The following is a 17,684-nucleotide window of genomic DNA, read 5'->3' as shown; positions in this document are numbered from 1 at the left end:
GAAACCGTACATGATTGGATGGGTGAAAGCACTATAGTTGTCATCCAGCAAAATCTCAAAGGGAAGGATGCATTTAAGTACTTTGCTATTCATGTGGTCAACCACACAGTGTCAAATGAGTAAGTACACTACTGCAGTGGTTCTTAACCTTTTTCGGTTGCTGTACCACCTGAATTTTGCTCTGCTCAGAGTACCCTCCCATGTGAATTTTACCAGTAGACCTATGGCGTCATGAGTCAAGTATACCCTGGTTGGGAACCACTGCACTAGAGGTATTTAGCAGAACCCAACCCTCTCAAAAAGACAGCTCCTGCCCTGTAAGTGTTTAGGAATAACAGAACATTAACACAGTGCTCAAGATTGCTTGTAAAATTTACTTTAAAATGTAGATATTTGAATATAGGTAGATCATGTTTGGTTGATTTTAAGGGGGATAGCAAATAACAAAGTCAAATACAATCAGGTCTCAGCTCACTAGCTAGGTCAACGGAGAACCGGTTATACATGCAGTAACAAATCAAAACCTTGTTCAGTTTATATCCAAATTAGTTGGCCCATAACTATACCGAATGAGTCTTCCTTCTGACAACACGTAAAGTTGATTTAAATAAAATGGCTAATTGTCATTATTGCACATGAGCAGAAGACTAATACTATAGAACTGTGTTTCTTGACCCACCCTTTTCCTTGGACACTTTAAAACATTCAGAACTAGTGAGGTACAAGAATAGATATTTTCCATGACAAAAAAAAACAACAGGTTTGGTTAAAACCTTGATCTGAGAGCGAGACAAAATGGCAGAACACTTAACATTGTCCTATAATGTACAGTAAAAATGGCTGCATAAGTGCCTTTTAAGCTCAGGGAAAACATGTTCAGAAAGGTATTTATTGTTGAGGCATCATTTCGTTAAGTTGACCTGTGCTATCCGCTCCTTACTACTCAGGTCCAACCATTTGAAAAGAGTACGAGAACAAATCCTTCAGAAAAACTTTACTCCTCTCAGATTTCGGTTGTTTAAAAGAGATCACTGCTACAATAAAACCACACGTATTTATGTGCAACATTAGAAAAGGCTTTGAAGACAATTTCCTCTACACTGTTCTGCCTGTTTGCTTTTACATGTCTCCTCTCCCCATTATTGGTGTTGATTGGCAGTGTCCAGGTCCAATAACATGGCATCGTGATTCATTAAAACACTGTAGGTTGCAGTGAGGTTGTTTGGGAGGGGGTGGTCTCCCTGGAAATGGCACAGTCTATCACACCAGTCTGGGGTATAGGACTGTCTGCCCCTCAGACAGGCCCGTTGACTGCTGGCATCTCTGGGCACTGGGATGGATCCTCTCTGGAGAGGGGAAGAAGGTGTAGAGAAGATGGGAGAAAAAGTGAGAGGAGGGTGATAACATAATCCTACATTGCAGACCACCTCTCCTTCTCTGGCAGGCTAGAGTTCACAGTAAATACTTATACAGGCACACAATGCTATTGTTCAACATCCAGACGTGTCTTGGCTCGGGCTTGGAAAAGGAAACCAGGTTGCTAGAATATTATTTTGCCCTAAACTGCCTGGGATCTCTTACGTGCAAGCATGCATTATTTGTACACACATGAGCTGGCACCTACTTGTTGTCTGTCTGAGAGGTGGGGGCCGAGGCTGGCGGTGTGTCTGCTGCAAGCTGTGCCTTTGGGGGGGACTTGAGAGAGTCTGTGAGGGACAGCTTTTCCAGAGGGATGGGGTTCTCCTCACTAGCAGAGGAAAGGTTAGGTTGCTTGTTAGTTAGTCTTCAACAGAAGTGTTGTTCAACTATATTTTGGTAGCTACACCACTCCAACTCTTTTACATTTTTATTTGTATAAATGCTAGTGATTCTTCCTCTCCAGTAAAGTACTTTCATAGTTCATGGGAAGCTCCCTAGATTTCCAAACTCTGAATCCAGTAATTTCATTTCAAGTCCAGTGTATAATTACTTCGATGTGGTAGTTATGTTTCAAATATAGATGTTTATTTACATGAGTACTAAGGCTTGAGTGGACTTCAACAGAAAATGTTTTAGCATTGAGTTTAACTCTTGTTAAACAAACCTTTTGACTGCAGCATTCTTGGTGGTTTCTGTGGCGGTGGCGGCAGTCTTGTCATCGTCCTCGCTGTCGGAGCCCCCGAAGGAGCTGCTATCTGAGGCTACGAGGGGAGCCTTCCTACCCTCACCCACCGGCCACTCACCACCGGCAGAGGGGCTCGCACCTGGACACACAATCACTTTACTTAACGCACAAGCCAAAGCGATAATGAAAGCCTTGTAACATGTTTTGTTCTCAACGCAATAGTGAATGTCTCCACAAGGGGGAGCTAGGTCAAATGTCAGGTGGCTGAAACCTCCCATCATCCCACACTCACCACTCTTGTCCGGACCCAGTTTGACTTGTTTGTCTGCGTCACTGCTGCCTACGGGAGAGCTACATCTGGGGCCAACCTCTGGGCTGCAGGGAGAGGTAAGCTTCAGGTACAGAGAACTGACAACACACCTCTAGGTAATGTCACACAATGAAGTAAACAACATATGTTGGTGATTTAAAAAGGGCTTAATAAAAACATGATAAATTGAAAGTTACAATATCCCAGACAATAATATCAAATGTATATAAAACTGTATGGAGAGTGTTTGGTTCCCACCTGCTGAAAGGTTGGAACTCTGTGAAGTTGGCCCAACCTGCCTCCTGTTTGTCTCCTCCACAATCCCAGCCTGCAGGACCCGGAGAGGACGAGTTACCCCCAGCTTCCCCGAAACTCGCTGTCCAGCTTGGACCTTCACATGATAACATGGTAAGAGGAAAAAGTCTAAAATAATGTTTTTTGCAAAGTGGAGACCATTAATGATTGTCTAATTGGTTGAGTAAAAATGGGTAATAAGCAGTTTACAAGTAGCTGACGGATTTCCAGGTGTACTGGGAGTGTTGTCCTTGCTCTCCTCCAGGCTGCCTGGAGCTGAGGCGCTCTGTCTGGAGGAGTCATCCTCGTCAGAACCCGACCCGCGGTCCCGCTCCCGACCCCGTTCTCCAGACTGCTCTCTGAGGTGTGGGACACCCCAAATCTGACACACACGGGAGAGAAAGAAGAGCGGTTTGATGAGAAATCGATGAAGAGCTGCACATTGACATAACATCCCCTACTTTGTTTTTGCATATTGAGTTTTTACCAACCTTGTTCTGGATTTGACTTGTGTTGCATAGTTAATCTCCTTCTCCTCCCAAATGTCGTCCTCCTCTTCAGCATCGTCAAACTGACGTATCCTCTCTTTACAGCAGGCCTCAAAGGCAGTAGCGTTGGCCTGTATTCACACACGTGGAGAGGGAAACGCATGTAAACATTTTTACTTTCACTACACACAATGAAGCTAGTAGACATTACATAACAACTTACACTATTATCATCAGCATCTAGATTGAAGTTTATTTCTGCAATCCGGTCAAATGTGGCACTAAGGAAAGGAAGGAAACAAAATAGCAGCTGTTAGCCCCCAGAGGTCTTTGTCATAGCAGTCTTGTTTCAAAGCTGATTTCTGGTTATTGGAGAAGGAATAGTGGAACGGATGAGTAAACTCACTTGATGTTTTCATCATGCTCACTGAACTCCTCATCGTTGAACCCAAACTGATCCACAAAGTTGGCAGTCATCTGCTGGATCTGATAGTCTGAGAAAGCCTGGGGGGGGGGGGGGGAACATGAATTTAGTCCTTTCAAAATAATTATATTTCCTCATGGGTAGACAAATGTGGCTTCCTACCTGTTGGAGTGACAGATCGTTGGGGAAGGGACTCTCCATATCATCATCTTCACTGGAGGAGTGCAGGTTATGGGTGCTCACCTGGGACACACAGGACAGACAGAATTAGAGTGAGGAAATGACAGAATGTGTGGAAGGGAATGCTTGCGTGATTGAGCAAGGGAAAAAGCATCTTTGTGTGTGGAGAGACAGAGATGGTGACTGAATGGTTGATACCAGTTCCACTGTGTTTCTCCTGTTGGTCTCTCTCAGAGTCTCATCCACAAAGCTCTCCCAGCGTCCTCTGCAGTCCTCTGGCAACTCTGCAATATCACAGACCAGTTCTAAGCACTCACCCAGGCACAGTAACATTCTTTGCTGTTCTTTTCTGAATACAGAAGTGTTAATCTGGCAGCTCATCAAAACACGCATACCTTTGATGAGGTCACTGATCTGGGACTGGACTGGTCCTTTCTCTAGGTTCTGTACCACCATGTTGGCCATCCTGGTCAGGTGACCCATGTTACCTCTCCTAGCGCCGCCCTCCGCCCTGAGGAAAAAAAAACACACTGGTTAATGACCTCTAACAGACACTACTATCATGTTAGATACCACTATTGTAGTGAAACAATACTGGACAATAGCAAAGGCTGTTGTTCCCCAGATTTGAGCGTCTGACATGTTGTCTTACTGTATTTGATCGTTCTCCTCCCAGGCGTCCAGGATCCTCTGTACCAACCGACACTTCTGGAAGAGCTGAGGAAGACAATGTTTAACACTCTCGGACCAATAAGCTCCGAGATGGCTTCCACCCCCTAAAGTCTTAAAGGTACCCAAACTATCTGCACTGACTCTACACACACTCACTAGACCCCTCAAACTCAACGCTGGATCTCGAAGCCAGTTCCACTGTGTTGTTTCATTGTTCCCCTCTAATCAGGGACTGATTTAGACCTGGGACACCAGGTGGGTGCAATGAATAATCCGGTAGAACAAAACCAGCAGGCTCTAGACTTCGTAGGGTAAGAGTTGAATACCCATGCACTACACTATATATACACACTTAATTGACAAAACCCACACTCAATTTGCTGCTGTTACTCTGTTCATATCCTTATGCCTAGTCACTTTACCCTGCCTTTATGTACAGACAGTCTACCTTGAACCTCTGCACATTGATTTTATTTCTCTTATGCTACTATTTTTTTGTTGTAAACTCTGCATAGTAAAGAAGGGCTCATAAGCAAATAAATGTTTTACACCCGGCTATTACTGCACATAGACAGACAGAGCTGCCAAGCCACCTACATGTGCCACCAGGGTGTTGTGAAGGGTGGTCTCCTCCACCGAGTCACTGGCCTTGGCTGGCTCCCCAGCTTCACCTCCTGCCTCCCCCTGGTTCTCTGGGCCTGCTGGGGGCTTCTCCTCGTGGTTCTGTAGACCAGGGATGGGCCGCTCCTCTGGGACAGAGTGGTTCAAGATGGACGCCACACACAGCTCCACTTGGAAGTGCAAGAAGTTATTCCATGAGTACTTGAAGAACAGGTCCTGTAGAGAGCAAAGAGCGAGAGAACCATGGTGACCGATGGTAGGTGACACAACAAGAATGTGAACGACAGAAAGGAGAGGTAAAGAAAAGTGCCAGAATGTGAACAAATGAATGAATGCGAAAGAGTGAGAGATAATGACAAGTTGATGAGTCCCGGCAGTGCAGACACACCAGTAGCTGGTCCATGGTGGTGAGCTTGCAGAGCTCCTGACAGACACTGGGGGCGCTGGTCTGCAGCAAGGCGGCCACCAGCCGGGCCACGTGAAGGCGGGCGTTCCCCAGCGGCTCCTCCAGAAGGCCAACGGTCGTCAGTATTGCACTTTTCTACACACACCATGTTCAATTCAATTACTAAACAGTCATTGTATACAGGAAGAACTGTTGAACAAGTTGACTCAATTGTGTGTTAATAATGGTTGGTAACCCCCCCGAACAGTTTGTATAAAATTATGGTTGGAATTTTCTGCAGTCTGTTGGCCTCCAACATAATCAAATAATAACATTTAAAAAAAGTATTTGTATGTTTCATGACAGTCTCTCGTACCCACTGACCACTGTAAATTGATCAGCCACAGGCATACGGCCTTACTGTATGTCCTTACCTTGGGGGGATTCAGGAGAAGCTGCTGGAAGTCCTTTAGATGGGGCTCAATGGCATGTAGAATACTGCTGTTGACAGTGTAAGACCTTTCATATCCCTGAGAATAGAGATCCATCAGCCCCTCCAACCTGACGGAGAGAGAACGAGGGTGTTCACATGCTAAAATAGCTGGAGAGATGGTCCCCGTCTAGAAACAACCTTTAGCCCCTGCCTTAATCATTTGTGGTGATAAATCCAGACAGCCTATCAGAAGGCAAGGTGGATGTATTACCATATTGCTTAAATCTATCATGTCCTTTTAAGATGTCCACAAGTGGCCAGAGGTTGTTTCTGGACAAGGCAATGGAAAGAGATGAGGGAGGGAGTACATATGAGGAGAGAGAACAGTTGTTTCACTCACCCGGACCTCCTGGTCTCCAGTAAGGTAAGTAGCACTTGAGTTCCGTTAACAATGGAGGCCTCACTCCTCTCCCCCTCAAACATGGTCTTCAGGAGCCCCGCTACGCTCTCCTGCGACTCTAGAACAGCCAATAAGGGGTCGGCCTCAACATTCTCCTGCATCTGATTGGCCTGGTCTCGACTAAGGCGGATGATGTCACAAAGCGTCTGAGACGCATTTGATTGTCTCTGGGAAAAAAATAAAGATTCATGCAAATCAGGATTCATACTTCTGACCAGATAGTTAATATCAACTGCCATGCCTTGTCCAGGAGAATACTGCAATATCAGATTACGGTCTATAACTCACTTCCTCGTCTTTGCCTGTATGGATAAGCTCTGTGAGTCTCTGAATCAGCTTCTCTTCGCTCAGCCACTGAGATCAGGAAAGAAAAAGTATGACAGGGAATGAATGCGAGAAATACAAGACGCCCAAGTCAATAAGAAATTATATTTATAATTGAACACAACACTTATGAGAACAGGAATGGCTGGCAGACAGTGGCAGCTTACATTAAGGACCTCTTGTCTCAAGGGGGCAGGCTCCACACAGCTGATGAGGCGAAGCAGCAGGTCCATCATTGCGGAAGCGTCAATGTGTTTCAGCACCAGGCCGATGAAGCCATCCTTTTTCCTCAGGAAGGAGATTACCTGGAGCAAAAGAGACGTTTGGTGAGCTCCAGGTAGGTCCTTACACGTTCTTTATCCACCTTTATAACTTCTTGGGCATTAAGGTTACCTGTTCTGTTTTCCTAGCGATGAGGTTGCCGATGGTCTTGCTGAAGAAGCTGGCTAGTAGCGGGTTGAGGGGCGGGTCCTGCTCCAGGAACTGGTAGAGAGTCTCCAGGAGTGACGTGTCCCCGCCCAACTTGTCGTTGATAAGGGACACGTCTGATGTCAAGAGCTCACAGGCGATGTTAGGGAACCTGTGGGAGGGAGGTGTACAGTGTATTAATTCTTGAAATATTACTTTTACGATGTTTGGAAATATTCTGACAATGCTCATTGTCAATTCTGAATTCATGTTTATTGGACTGAGTTTGCTGAAGACCACATTGTGTATGCTATGTTAACAGACCCAATCAAGACCAGGACCCAGTTTCCCAAAAGTATCTTAAGACTAAGTTCTTCGTTAGAACCATTGCATCCTATCCTAACTCGGCCTTAAGATGCTTTTGGGAAACAGGGCCTATTTGGTGTTCTTTGTGTCTTGTAAGCTACTTTTGAGGGTGAGATGTTGTCCACAAGAGGGCAAGCATACAATTAGGAATTAGAATAGTGATGTAATAGGATCTCTGGGCATGTTTCAAACCCAACGCCACCTGTTGTACTCTTCTGTTACATTAAAGGAGCAACCTAAAAACATTAACTAATTCAGAGGCATCTATCATGGCACTAGGAGTTCTGTTCCCAGTTCATGACTTTGAGTTCAAACAGTGTTTCTGTCAATTATCAGTCTTCAACCTTAAAAAAAGCCTTCAAAAATATATCTTGGCTCCCACTAAATTCAGGATTCAATCCAATTACGAGTTATAGACATTGTGGCTTTTAAAGGCTATGTTCCCATTTTTGCAGAGGTCCCTTTCACGGTAACCTTATCTAGTCAGTCAGTTAAAAACATTCTTATTTACAATGACAGCCTACCCCAGCCAAACCCGGACGCTGGGCCAATTTGGCACCACCAATCACAGCCGGATGTGAAACAGCCTGGACTCAAACCAGGGACTGTAGTGACACCTCTTGCACGGAGATGCAATAATGTAATATGTCTGCTCAATTGAAATTTCCTTTAAAAAGCCACAATTCCTATTATATAGGGATTGAATCCCAACTTTTATATTTAACATTTTCAAAGAAATGTCCCATTCTGGAGGAGACAGTGGGTGAGATAACAACCTGGCCTCACGTCTAAATTTGTGGGTTCAAATCTAGCAGGCGGTGTTATTGTTTAAACAATTCTTAACCTCTTACACTTATGGTGGCGCTATTTCATTTTTGGAAGAAAAACGTTCCCGTTTTAAACAAGATATTTTGTCACAAAAAGAACGCAAGAGCGCAAGAGGAATGAGTCTGCCCTTTCTGTCGTTTCCCCAAGGTGTCTGCAGCATTGTGACGTATTTGTAGGCAGATCGTTGGAAGATTGACCATAAGAGACCACATTTACCACGTGTCCGCCCGGTGTCCTGCGCCGAAATTGGTGCGCAAAAGTCACCTGCCAGTATTTTTCCATGGGGCACAGAGAGAGAAGCAAGCTTCCACGAACTGCATGTCAATGAAGAGATATGTGAAAAAACACCTTGAGGATTGATTCCAAACAACGTTTGCCATGTTTCGGTCGATATTATGTAGTTAATCCGGAAAAAGTTTCACGTTGTAGGTGACTGCATTTTCGGTTCGTTTCGGTAGCCAGGCGCAATGTAGAAAACGGAACGATTTCTCCTACACACAGACGCTTTCAGGAAACACTGCGCATTTGGTATGTGGCTGGGAGTCTCCTATTTGAAAACATCAGAAGCTCTTCTAAGGTAAATTATTTTTTTATTTGGTTATCTGGCTTTTGTGAAAATGTTGCGTGCTACATGCTACACAAAATGCTATGCTAGCTTTGCATACTCTTACACAAATTAGTCAATTTCTATGGTTCAAAAGCATATTTTGAAAATCTGAGATGACAGTGTTGTTAAGAAAAGGCTAAGCTTGAGAGCAAACGCATTATTTTAATTTTATTTGCGATTTTCAGAAATCGTTAACGTTGCGTTATGCTAATGAGCCTGAGGCTTAGTCACAATCCCGGATCCGGGATGGGGAGTTTCAAGAGTTAACATCAAATATCAAAGAGAATTGTATTTTTTGGGGAGTATGAGGTAAGACCATTGCCTCAAGCATTGGGTAAAATGTTTGAATCATGCTGGTTGTGCTTGTTTGTTCGACTCAACCTCAACTGTATGAAGAGAATATGTTTAGTGAAGTAGTCAGTGGCTCTGGCGTAAGAACCTTTCCTCAAACTGATGGTCGTGGGTTCAAAGCTAACTAGTTGTGTTTGTTGGTGCTTTCACAGTTCTCAATGTCAATCATATGCAGAAGCACGTATGAACTGTGAATGTGTTGTGGCTCTAGGATAAGAACCCATACTGATGGCTATGGGTTCAAATCTAACTGGTTGTGCTTTCTCAATGTCAAACATATGCGTTTTCAGTGTGAAGGAGTTATGGCTCTGGGGTAAGAACCTTTTCTCTGGTGGTTTTATTCATGTTCTTGGAGTGGCTGCCACAAAACATGGTTGGAGGGCAGTGGTGTTGGGAGTGATGAGCAGATGGGATAAACCCCCCCCCCCCGGGGTTACAAGACGAAGACTAGACCCCACAGACACAAGCTCTTTCGCTCTAGACAGGGATCTCTTCGTTTGTTTGACATTGAGAATCACAGGAAAACAAAGAACGTAATAGTGTATGCATGTTGGTCTTAGGTTGACACTTATCCACTGAGCATAGAACCCAGGCCATGTCAGAGCATGTTACGGAGAAGCCCCTTTCATTTTGTACAACTGGTCTTTAGAGGAAAGGTCAGTCCGTGATGGCTTAAGCATAGGGTGTATTTGAATATTTATTTAAAACTATTCTTTGTTAAGCACAGATTCTCTTACAATAATGAAATAGTATACAGTGGGGCAAAAAAGTATTTAGTCAGCCACCAATTGTGCAAGTTCTCCCATTTAAAAAGATGAGGCCTGTAATTTTCATCATAGGTACACTTCAACTGTGACAGACAAAATGAAAAAAATCACATTGTAAGATTTTTAATGAATTTATTTGCAAATTATGGTGGAAAATAAGTATTTGGTCAATAACAAAAGTTTCTCAATACTTTGTTATATACCCTTTGTTGGCAATGACAGAGTTCAAATGTTTTCTTTAAGTCTTCACAAGGTTTTCACACACTGTTGCTGGTATTTTGACCCAAAGATTTTCTATTGGGTTGAGATCTGGAGACTGGCTAGGCCACTCCAGGACCTTGAAATGCATCTTACGAAGCCACTCCTTCGTTGCCCGGGCGGTGTGTTTGGGATCATTGTCATGCTGAAAGACCCAGCCACGTTTCAACTTCAATGCCCTTGCTGATGGAAGGAGGTTTTCACTCAAAATCTCACGATACATGGCCCCATTCATTCTTTCCTTTACACGGATCAGACGTCCTGGTCCCTTTGCAAAAAAACAGCCCCAAAGCATGATGTTTCCACCCCCATGCTTCACAGTAGGTATGGTGTTCTTTGGATGCAACTCAGCATTCTTTGTCCTCCAAACACGACGAGTTGAGTTTTTACCAAAAAGTTATATTTTGGTTTCATCTGACCATATGACATTCTCCCAATCTTCTGGATCATTCAAATGCTCTCTAGCAAACTTCAGACGGGCCTGGACATGTACTGGCTTAAGCAGGGGGACACGTCTGGCACTGCAGGATTTGAGTCCCTGGCGGCGTAGTGTGTTACTGATGGTAGGCTTTGTTACTTTGGTCCCAGCTCTCTGCAGGTCATTCACTAGGTCCCCCCCGTGTGGTTCTGGGATTTTTGCTCATCGTTCTTGTGATCATTTTGACCCCACGGGTGAGATCTTGCGTGGAGCCCCAGATCGAGGGAGATTATCAGTGGTCTTGTAGGTCTTCCATTTCCTAGTAATTGCTCCCACAGTTGACTTCTTCAAACCAAGCTGCTTACCTATTGCAGATTGAGTCTTCCCAGCCTGGTGCAGGTCTACAATTTTGTTTCTGGTGTCCTTTGACAGCTCTTTGGTCTTGGCCATAGTAGAGTTTGGAGTGTGACTGAGGTTGTGGACAGGTGTCTTTTATACTGATAACAAGTTCAAACAGGTGCCATTAATACAGGTAACGAGTGGAGGACAGAGGAGCCTCTTGAAGAAGTTACAGGTCTGTGAGAGCCAGAAATCTTGCTTGTTTGTAGGTGACCAAATACTTACTTTCCACCATAATTTGCAAATAAATTCATTCAAAATCCTACAATGTGATTTTCTGGATTTTTTTACCTAATTTTGTCTGTCATAGTTGAAGTGTACCTATGATAAATTACAGGCCTCATCTTTTAAGTGGGAGAACTTGCACAGTTGGTGGCTGACTAAATAATTTTTTGCCCCACTGTACATGGGCTGAATGTGGCCGCTCAATACACATCCCCTCTTTCCCCTGGGGTGACCCTTTTCTCTCACTTAAAGCGGCTCTTCTCCTCTAAGTCAGCAGGGGGCTCTGTGGTGATGAGGTTGACCAGCTCTGTCATGCAGTGGTCCTGGGAGAGGAAGAGCAGCAGCCGGCGGTTCTGTGCCTTGCACTCCTGCAGGACATCATCCTCCTCCATGAGCTCCCGCAAAGTCACGTCCTCCCGGTCCAGCAGCTGGTCGATGTGGGACGTGGTGTGCAGGTCAAACTTCCAGAACATGGTGGCTGCTTGGACAGGGGGCACAGCCCTATGAGAAGGAAGGAGAGTCTCAGAGAGAGAGAGGGACGCAATATTGGCATGATGCCCTTGTAGTAGACTAAGCAGAGAGCTCCTTTAAATATTGGTTTAATTATTATTATTTTTTTTTAGACATTTAGTTTTTCTGCACATTTCTGGTGGTTATGTAGCCCTCTACAAGATCATCACCATCTCCCTGACTACAGTCCTCTGAGCAAGCCATGAACTGTCCCTCTCCATCTTTAAAGGATGCATGCACTCTATTGTTTGACCTAGCCAACTATAGCGAGGCTACTCATGATGTATTGTTTGACATAGCTAACTAAAGCTAGGCTACTCATGATAATGCTTGTTTGTTTTTTGAAGCGCTTTGAGATGAAAATGAATCAAATTAATGAGGAAGAAAAAGGAGATTAAAAGAGCTGAGGTTCATGCGTGATAGGGAGGGTAACAGGGGAAATACAAATAAACAGATAAACAATGAAGCAGGAACATCTAAAAACAAACACGGTCACTGACTCGGTCCACACATGAACAACAAACTCATTACAGATATCATTTGAGATGTAACATCCAGTAATTGTGCTTACCAGCAGATTAAATGTGGGTATCTTTAATCAGACCTCCCTCAAAGGCAGGCATTTGTGTTTGTGCAGACAGCAGAGAGCGTGGCAAGGCCTGGCATTTATCAACATGGGTCTCCTCTTAGAACACAGGCATCCTTAGTACACAACACACTGAAAGGCTCACCATAACCTGAGAGAGACAAGGGGATGGGGATTATAATTAAATTCACATAGGACCTTGCATCTGATCGCAAAGTCATCTATTATTAGTCAGCAGCAGTATTATATGCATCTTGTGTTTAAAGATGACTGTGTTGCATCAGATTTATTCGACATTACAACGAGGATTCTGAACAGAGCTATTCGAGAAAGACGTTTGTCTGGCTGTCATTAGTTATAGGGTCATGACCTAGCCTTCTATTTAGTAGACTGCTAGTGAGAAAGCTGTAGCGGGGTTTGACTTTTGAAATCTTAGCCTAGAGTAGCCAAACCCTAAGTCAACCTGCTTCTATAGAACTCTTCGCTTTCAGTTTTATGAATGAGACAATGAACTGATGTGCCAACAGCCTGTCCTGACTTGCCTTGTGGAATATAAAAAAAGAGAACAAGGCCTAGACTAACATATCAACTCAACTTAGCCTAACAACGGTGAAATGTGCAACGCTTAGTGTTGTGTCGTCAAGAACACAAACAACAAAAGAACTCCAGCTAACTTAATTACTTTAAGATAGTAGTAAATGGTATTTTGGCCAACAATGGACAAGCTCACACAGAAAAATGGGCATGCCATCAACTAAGATGCTGGCTGGAAAATCTTAAAACAAAATTCCAGATACATGCTTCGGGTCTTGTTAGGCCTATGCAAATGCTTTATGAAATGAGACAAGCATTTTTAAATGGATTATAGGCTTGCATAGGCTACCAATTACAGTCAAATTCATGAGTAATTTGTCTTAAGTCTAATGTATGAACACTGGGCAGACTACTAGGGGTTGCTGCCTAGCTACTACAATAAATATTATTACCTGTATGCTTTAAAATATATGCAGAAGTAAAAGCATCTAATGCACACTATCCTTTCCTGGACCCTCACTCATACATCACTAATGTGAAAAGGTTGTGGTTAGCTCTAGCTACTTCACTGTTCTTGACGTCAGCATCTCACACTAAACAACCTAGCTATAAGCTATAGCCTAGGCAACCACAACTACAGACAGGAAATGAGAATAGTTTAGAATAATCTGTTGTCTATGGTTGCTATGATAAACACACTAACTAGCCTATCAAGACCATTATCCAGGCATGTTAGAAGGGACAAAGTCAAACTAACTTGCTTAGTCAACAAAAGACGAATGTGCTGGCCTGTGCAATACAACACTGACTGGCCGCCCACACAACACAATAATGGGTCTGAAAAAGGAAATCAAAGTGTTTCCTACTTCTTCCTCTTATTTGGACAATCCTGCTTGTGCGGGAGAGTCCATCTGGCATACATTTATACAGAGCACACTACTGCAACTATAACCCCTAGAGTGCTCTCCCGTGAACGCTACACAGGAAAAAGTTAAAAACTTGACTTCTCATCTAAAATATAAGTCACCAGGGGCATCTTCAACAAAACAGTCCACTGGCTAATAGAGTAAGTGATGAAAAGAACAATGGTTGAAGAGCAATCAACTGGATGCTATGACCTAACAGTAGCCTGTCATTAAGCAAAGCAAGTGGCTTATGGGGCAGCGTTCGTTCACATGCTCGTCGGAACTTCCTATTTCCTAGTTGTGATGTCGGATATACGGCTGTTTCATGCATGTGCTTTTTGATCGGGAACAATTTGTCAACCAACAAGATTTTAGTTATCTTGATAAGCTGGCTAACATTGCTAATAATAAGTTTGCTAGCTTGCTTAAAATTTAGAATATGGTCAATCTAGCTACATCATCCATATTTATAAGGTTGTAGATGTCAAAGTCACAACAATTTCTCCAGTTTCCCACTTGTAATTCAGATTTGGAGGGTCGTTTAATAAGTGAAACTTCCCCAGTCGGAACTAGGAATTTCTGATAGCAGGTGAACGTGGCATAGACAGAGCAATCACAAATCTTAGACGGCTTCCTTTCCTTGGCTCTTCACCTTCATGACCACTAATTAGATGGTCATGGCAAAAGCAAGATGGTGGAAACTAATTAAGTCTACTACGATCAGTGGTTATGAAGAAGAGTTGATAGGGAAAGGAGGCTATCGAAGATAATTGGGACATAGCCAGTCTCTCCCATTTCCTAAATAGGTGCTTATCGGTCTCAGTTGGCTGCACTGCTAAGCACCTGCAGGTGTGCTTCTCCATGAGTTGCTAACAAAAGTAGCAACAGGGAGCCCCATTTAAGACGCTCGTTTTTGTTGCCACCTTATACCTAGGATTCAAGATGTGGTTGGTTTTGGATAACTGCTTTTACAAACATGACCATTTTGTTGTCTGTAAGCCTATAAAGAACCTCAGACTGTTCTCCCCACTTCCAATATTTAGATGTGGACAGTATACTTACCCTGCCCCCACTCTCCAATGGACATGTATACATTGCTACAGTTGTCAGTGTATATTATTATTTGTAGGATTGTCTCAGGTAAACATGTATAATTTTTCTATTCCCATCAACCCCCCAAAATTCAGCTTTTACATGTTGATAATTTCTCAAATAAATTTGCAAGATGGTTTAGGGTCTACAATCCCTCCTTGTCTGACAATGCAGGGACAAGTGCTCTGTAGAGCTGTAAAATTATATGGTGGTGGCCTTGGCAAGAAATGCACATCAACTGCTGAGTGTTGGAAGCTCACATTTCTGTTTACTTCAAGTTACTATAGTAGTACTTGCTGGCTACTTCTATTCACTACTTGGAGACTTGACATCTGATTATTTATAAGGTAACGCTGCCAGTGCCAAACCCTTGCCCTGCAGTTGGAAACGGGGTTGAGTTTGTTTGTTCAATGGATAGAAATTCCAAGACCGTCGATTTGTTTCTAGACAACTATAATTTTACAACGGTGTGGAATTTTCCGCAACAAGTAGATCTTCACAAATGCAGGAAGTAACATGTTTGGTAGTTAATGTTTCGGATGCAAGAAATGTTATCTTGAACTTCACTTCTCTTTTTGGTCTTGCTAACGTCGAATGTCTGAACAGCAGCTAACGTCAGCTAGTATTAACGTTAGCTAACTAGGACATAGCTACCTAATTCAGTTAGCAAAGTAGATTGGCTAAACCAGAGGGATTCGACACAGTTAGAAGCGTGGAGAATCCTGAGTCGCTCGCTATCCAGGTAGCTAGCTAACTTAACCATACAATTTAGCTAGCGTTAGCACAAGGAGTTGAGCAAATTATCATCAACTTTGTCGCTAGTTAGTTACAGGGCTAGTTGTCGGCGTTAGTTTCTCTCGGAGTCGGATAACTAGCATCTAACGTTAACATTAACACAACTTTAGCTGGCTAAATTGGCAAAAGCTAGCTAACCCTCTTTAGCTAACTAGGTACTGATAGCTTAACCAGGTATTTTAAGTCGCCAAGCACATAACTCACCAGCTTTAGCTAGCCAACGTTGGTCCTGAGAAACTTACCGTTTTGTTCAAAGTTTGCAATCCACTCGTCTGTATGGCTAATGTTACGCTACCTACCTTCGTTAGCTAATAGCTAACGTTAGTTAGCGAACTAGCCAAACGTGATTTGTTTTGATGGGTCAGTCTGACGAGGAGTATGAGCAAAGTATCTGTCAACCTGGTAACACGGATATTTGTCTCGTGACGTGGCAACGGACAGGCCTCACATTTGTACCTTGTATATTCAATATTATTACGCGTAATATATATTCATATTCTACAGTACATAAATTCATAAACTAGCCTCTTCCCAGCTCAAGCATGCAAAGCAGGAAAAACTCGGTCATATTTTCGAATCAAAATGGCGAATATTATCGCGGAGGCGCGCAGGCGAGTGCGCATTGACTTCTTCTGTGGCCGGGGTGTCAAACAAATTTTGCCCCGCGGCCACATTCGGGTCTCCAACTTGGTCCGGAGGGCCGCACTGAAAATTGGTAATGTTCCTGTGCCTCACCATCTACATTTGCAAAATATAGTTCTCTATCCATCGTTTTTGGAACACCCTGTCTACCTTTAATTTCCGTCATTATTAGGGAGCTGGACACATTCAATAAACTGTATAAAAAGGCCATTATCATTTTCTACAAAGTTTCGAGTTGGTTTTAGTCATTTTAAAGTATACTGATCAAAAATATAAACGCAACTATTTCAACTATTTTAATGAGTTACAATTCATATAAGGAAATCAGTCAATTTAAATAAATTCATTAGGCCCTAATCTATGGATTTCACATCTGGGAATACATATATGCACCTGTTGGTCACAGATACCATTTTTTTTTTAAGTTAGGGGCGTGGATCAGAAAAGTTAGTATCTGGTGTGACCACCATTTGCCTCATGCAGCGCAACACATTTCCTTCGCATAAAGTTGATCAGGCTGTTGATTGTGGCTTGTGGAATGTTGTCCCACAATTTTATTCAATGGCTGTGCAAAATTGTTGGATATTGGCGGGAACTGGAACATGCTGTGCCTGTGGTACATGTCAATCCAGAGCATCCAAAACATGCGCAATGGGTGACATATCTGGTGAGGATGCAGGCCATGGGACATTTTCAGCTTATGTACAAATCCTTGCAACATTTATTTTTATTTTTTATCCTTTATTTAACTAAGCAAGTCAGTTAAGAACAAATTATTTTTCAATGACAGCCCAGGAACAGTGGGTTAACTGCCTTATTCAGGGGCAGAACAACATATTTTTACCTTGTCAGCTCAGGGATTCGTTCTTGCAACCTTTCGGTTACTAGTCCAACCACTATGCTACCTGCCGCCCCGTGCATTACCATGCTTATGCCTGCCCATACCATAACCTCAACGTCACCAAGGGGCACTCTGTTCACATTAGCCAACCGCTCTCCCACACGACGCAATGCACGTAGCCTGCGGTTGTGAAGCCGGTTGGACATACTGACAAATTCTCCAAAACTACATTGGAGGTGGTTTATGGTAGATACATGAACATTACATTCTCTGGCAACAGCTCTGGTGGACATTCCTGCAGTCAGCATATTGCATGCTTACTCAAAACCTGAGACATCTGTGGCATTGTGTTGTATGACAAAACTTTTTCTGTGACAAAAGCTTCTTAATATGCCACACCTGTCAGGTGGATGGATTATCTTGGCAAAGGAGAAATGCTCACTAACCGGAATGTAAA

The 17,684-nt window shown here is 43.2% G+C and overlaps 1 protein-coding gene across 1 annotated transcript; it reads right to left on the bottom strand.

Moving 5' to 3' along the window:
- Positions 1-354: 354 nt before the first annotated feature.
- LOC135515874 (serine/threonine-protein phosphatase 6 regulatory subunit 2-like) lies at positions 355-16,349 on the bottom strand. The gene is given in 24 exon segments (XM_064939684.1): positions 355-1,346; positions 1,625-1,747; positions 2,084-2,243; positions 2,397-2,479; positions 2,673-2,805; positions 2,919-3,050; positions 3,053-3,090; positions 3,200-3,327; positions 3,420-3,477; positions 3,603-3,700; positions 3,783-3,863; positions 3,999-4,084; positions 4,196-4,311; positions 4,453-4,517; positions 5,070-5,309; positions 5,482-5,634; positions 5,913-6,039; positions 6,312-6,538; positions 6,660-6,725; positions 6,863-7,000; positions 7,089-7,275; positions 11,569-11,823; positions 12,404-12,569; positions 15,987-16,349. Coding segments are annotated over 22 exon segments (2,718 nt in total). The 5' UTR covers positions 11,796-11,823; positions 12,404-12,569; positions 15,987-16,349; the 3' UTR covers positions 355-1,294.
- Between the last annotated feature and the right edge of the window lie 1,335 nt (positions 16,350-17,684).

This window comes from Oncorhynchus masou, chromosome 27 (assembly GCF_036934945.1).
Source record: "Oncorhynchus masou masou isolate Uvic2021 chromosome 27, UVic_Omas_1.1, whole genome shotgun sequence".
In the NCBI taxonomy this organism is placed as follows: domain Eukaryota; kingdom Metazoa; phylum Chordata; class Actinopteri; order Salmoniformes; family Salmonidae; genus Oncorhynchus; species Oncorhynchus masou.
Note: the sequence above shows the minus strand (reverse complement) of the source record. Positions and strands in the feature narration are given on the sequence as shown.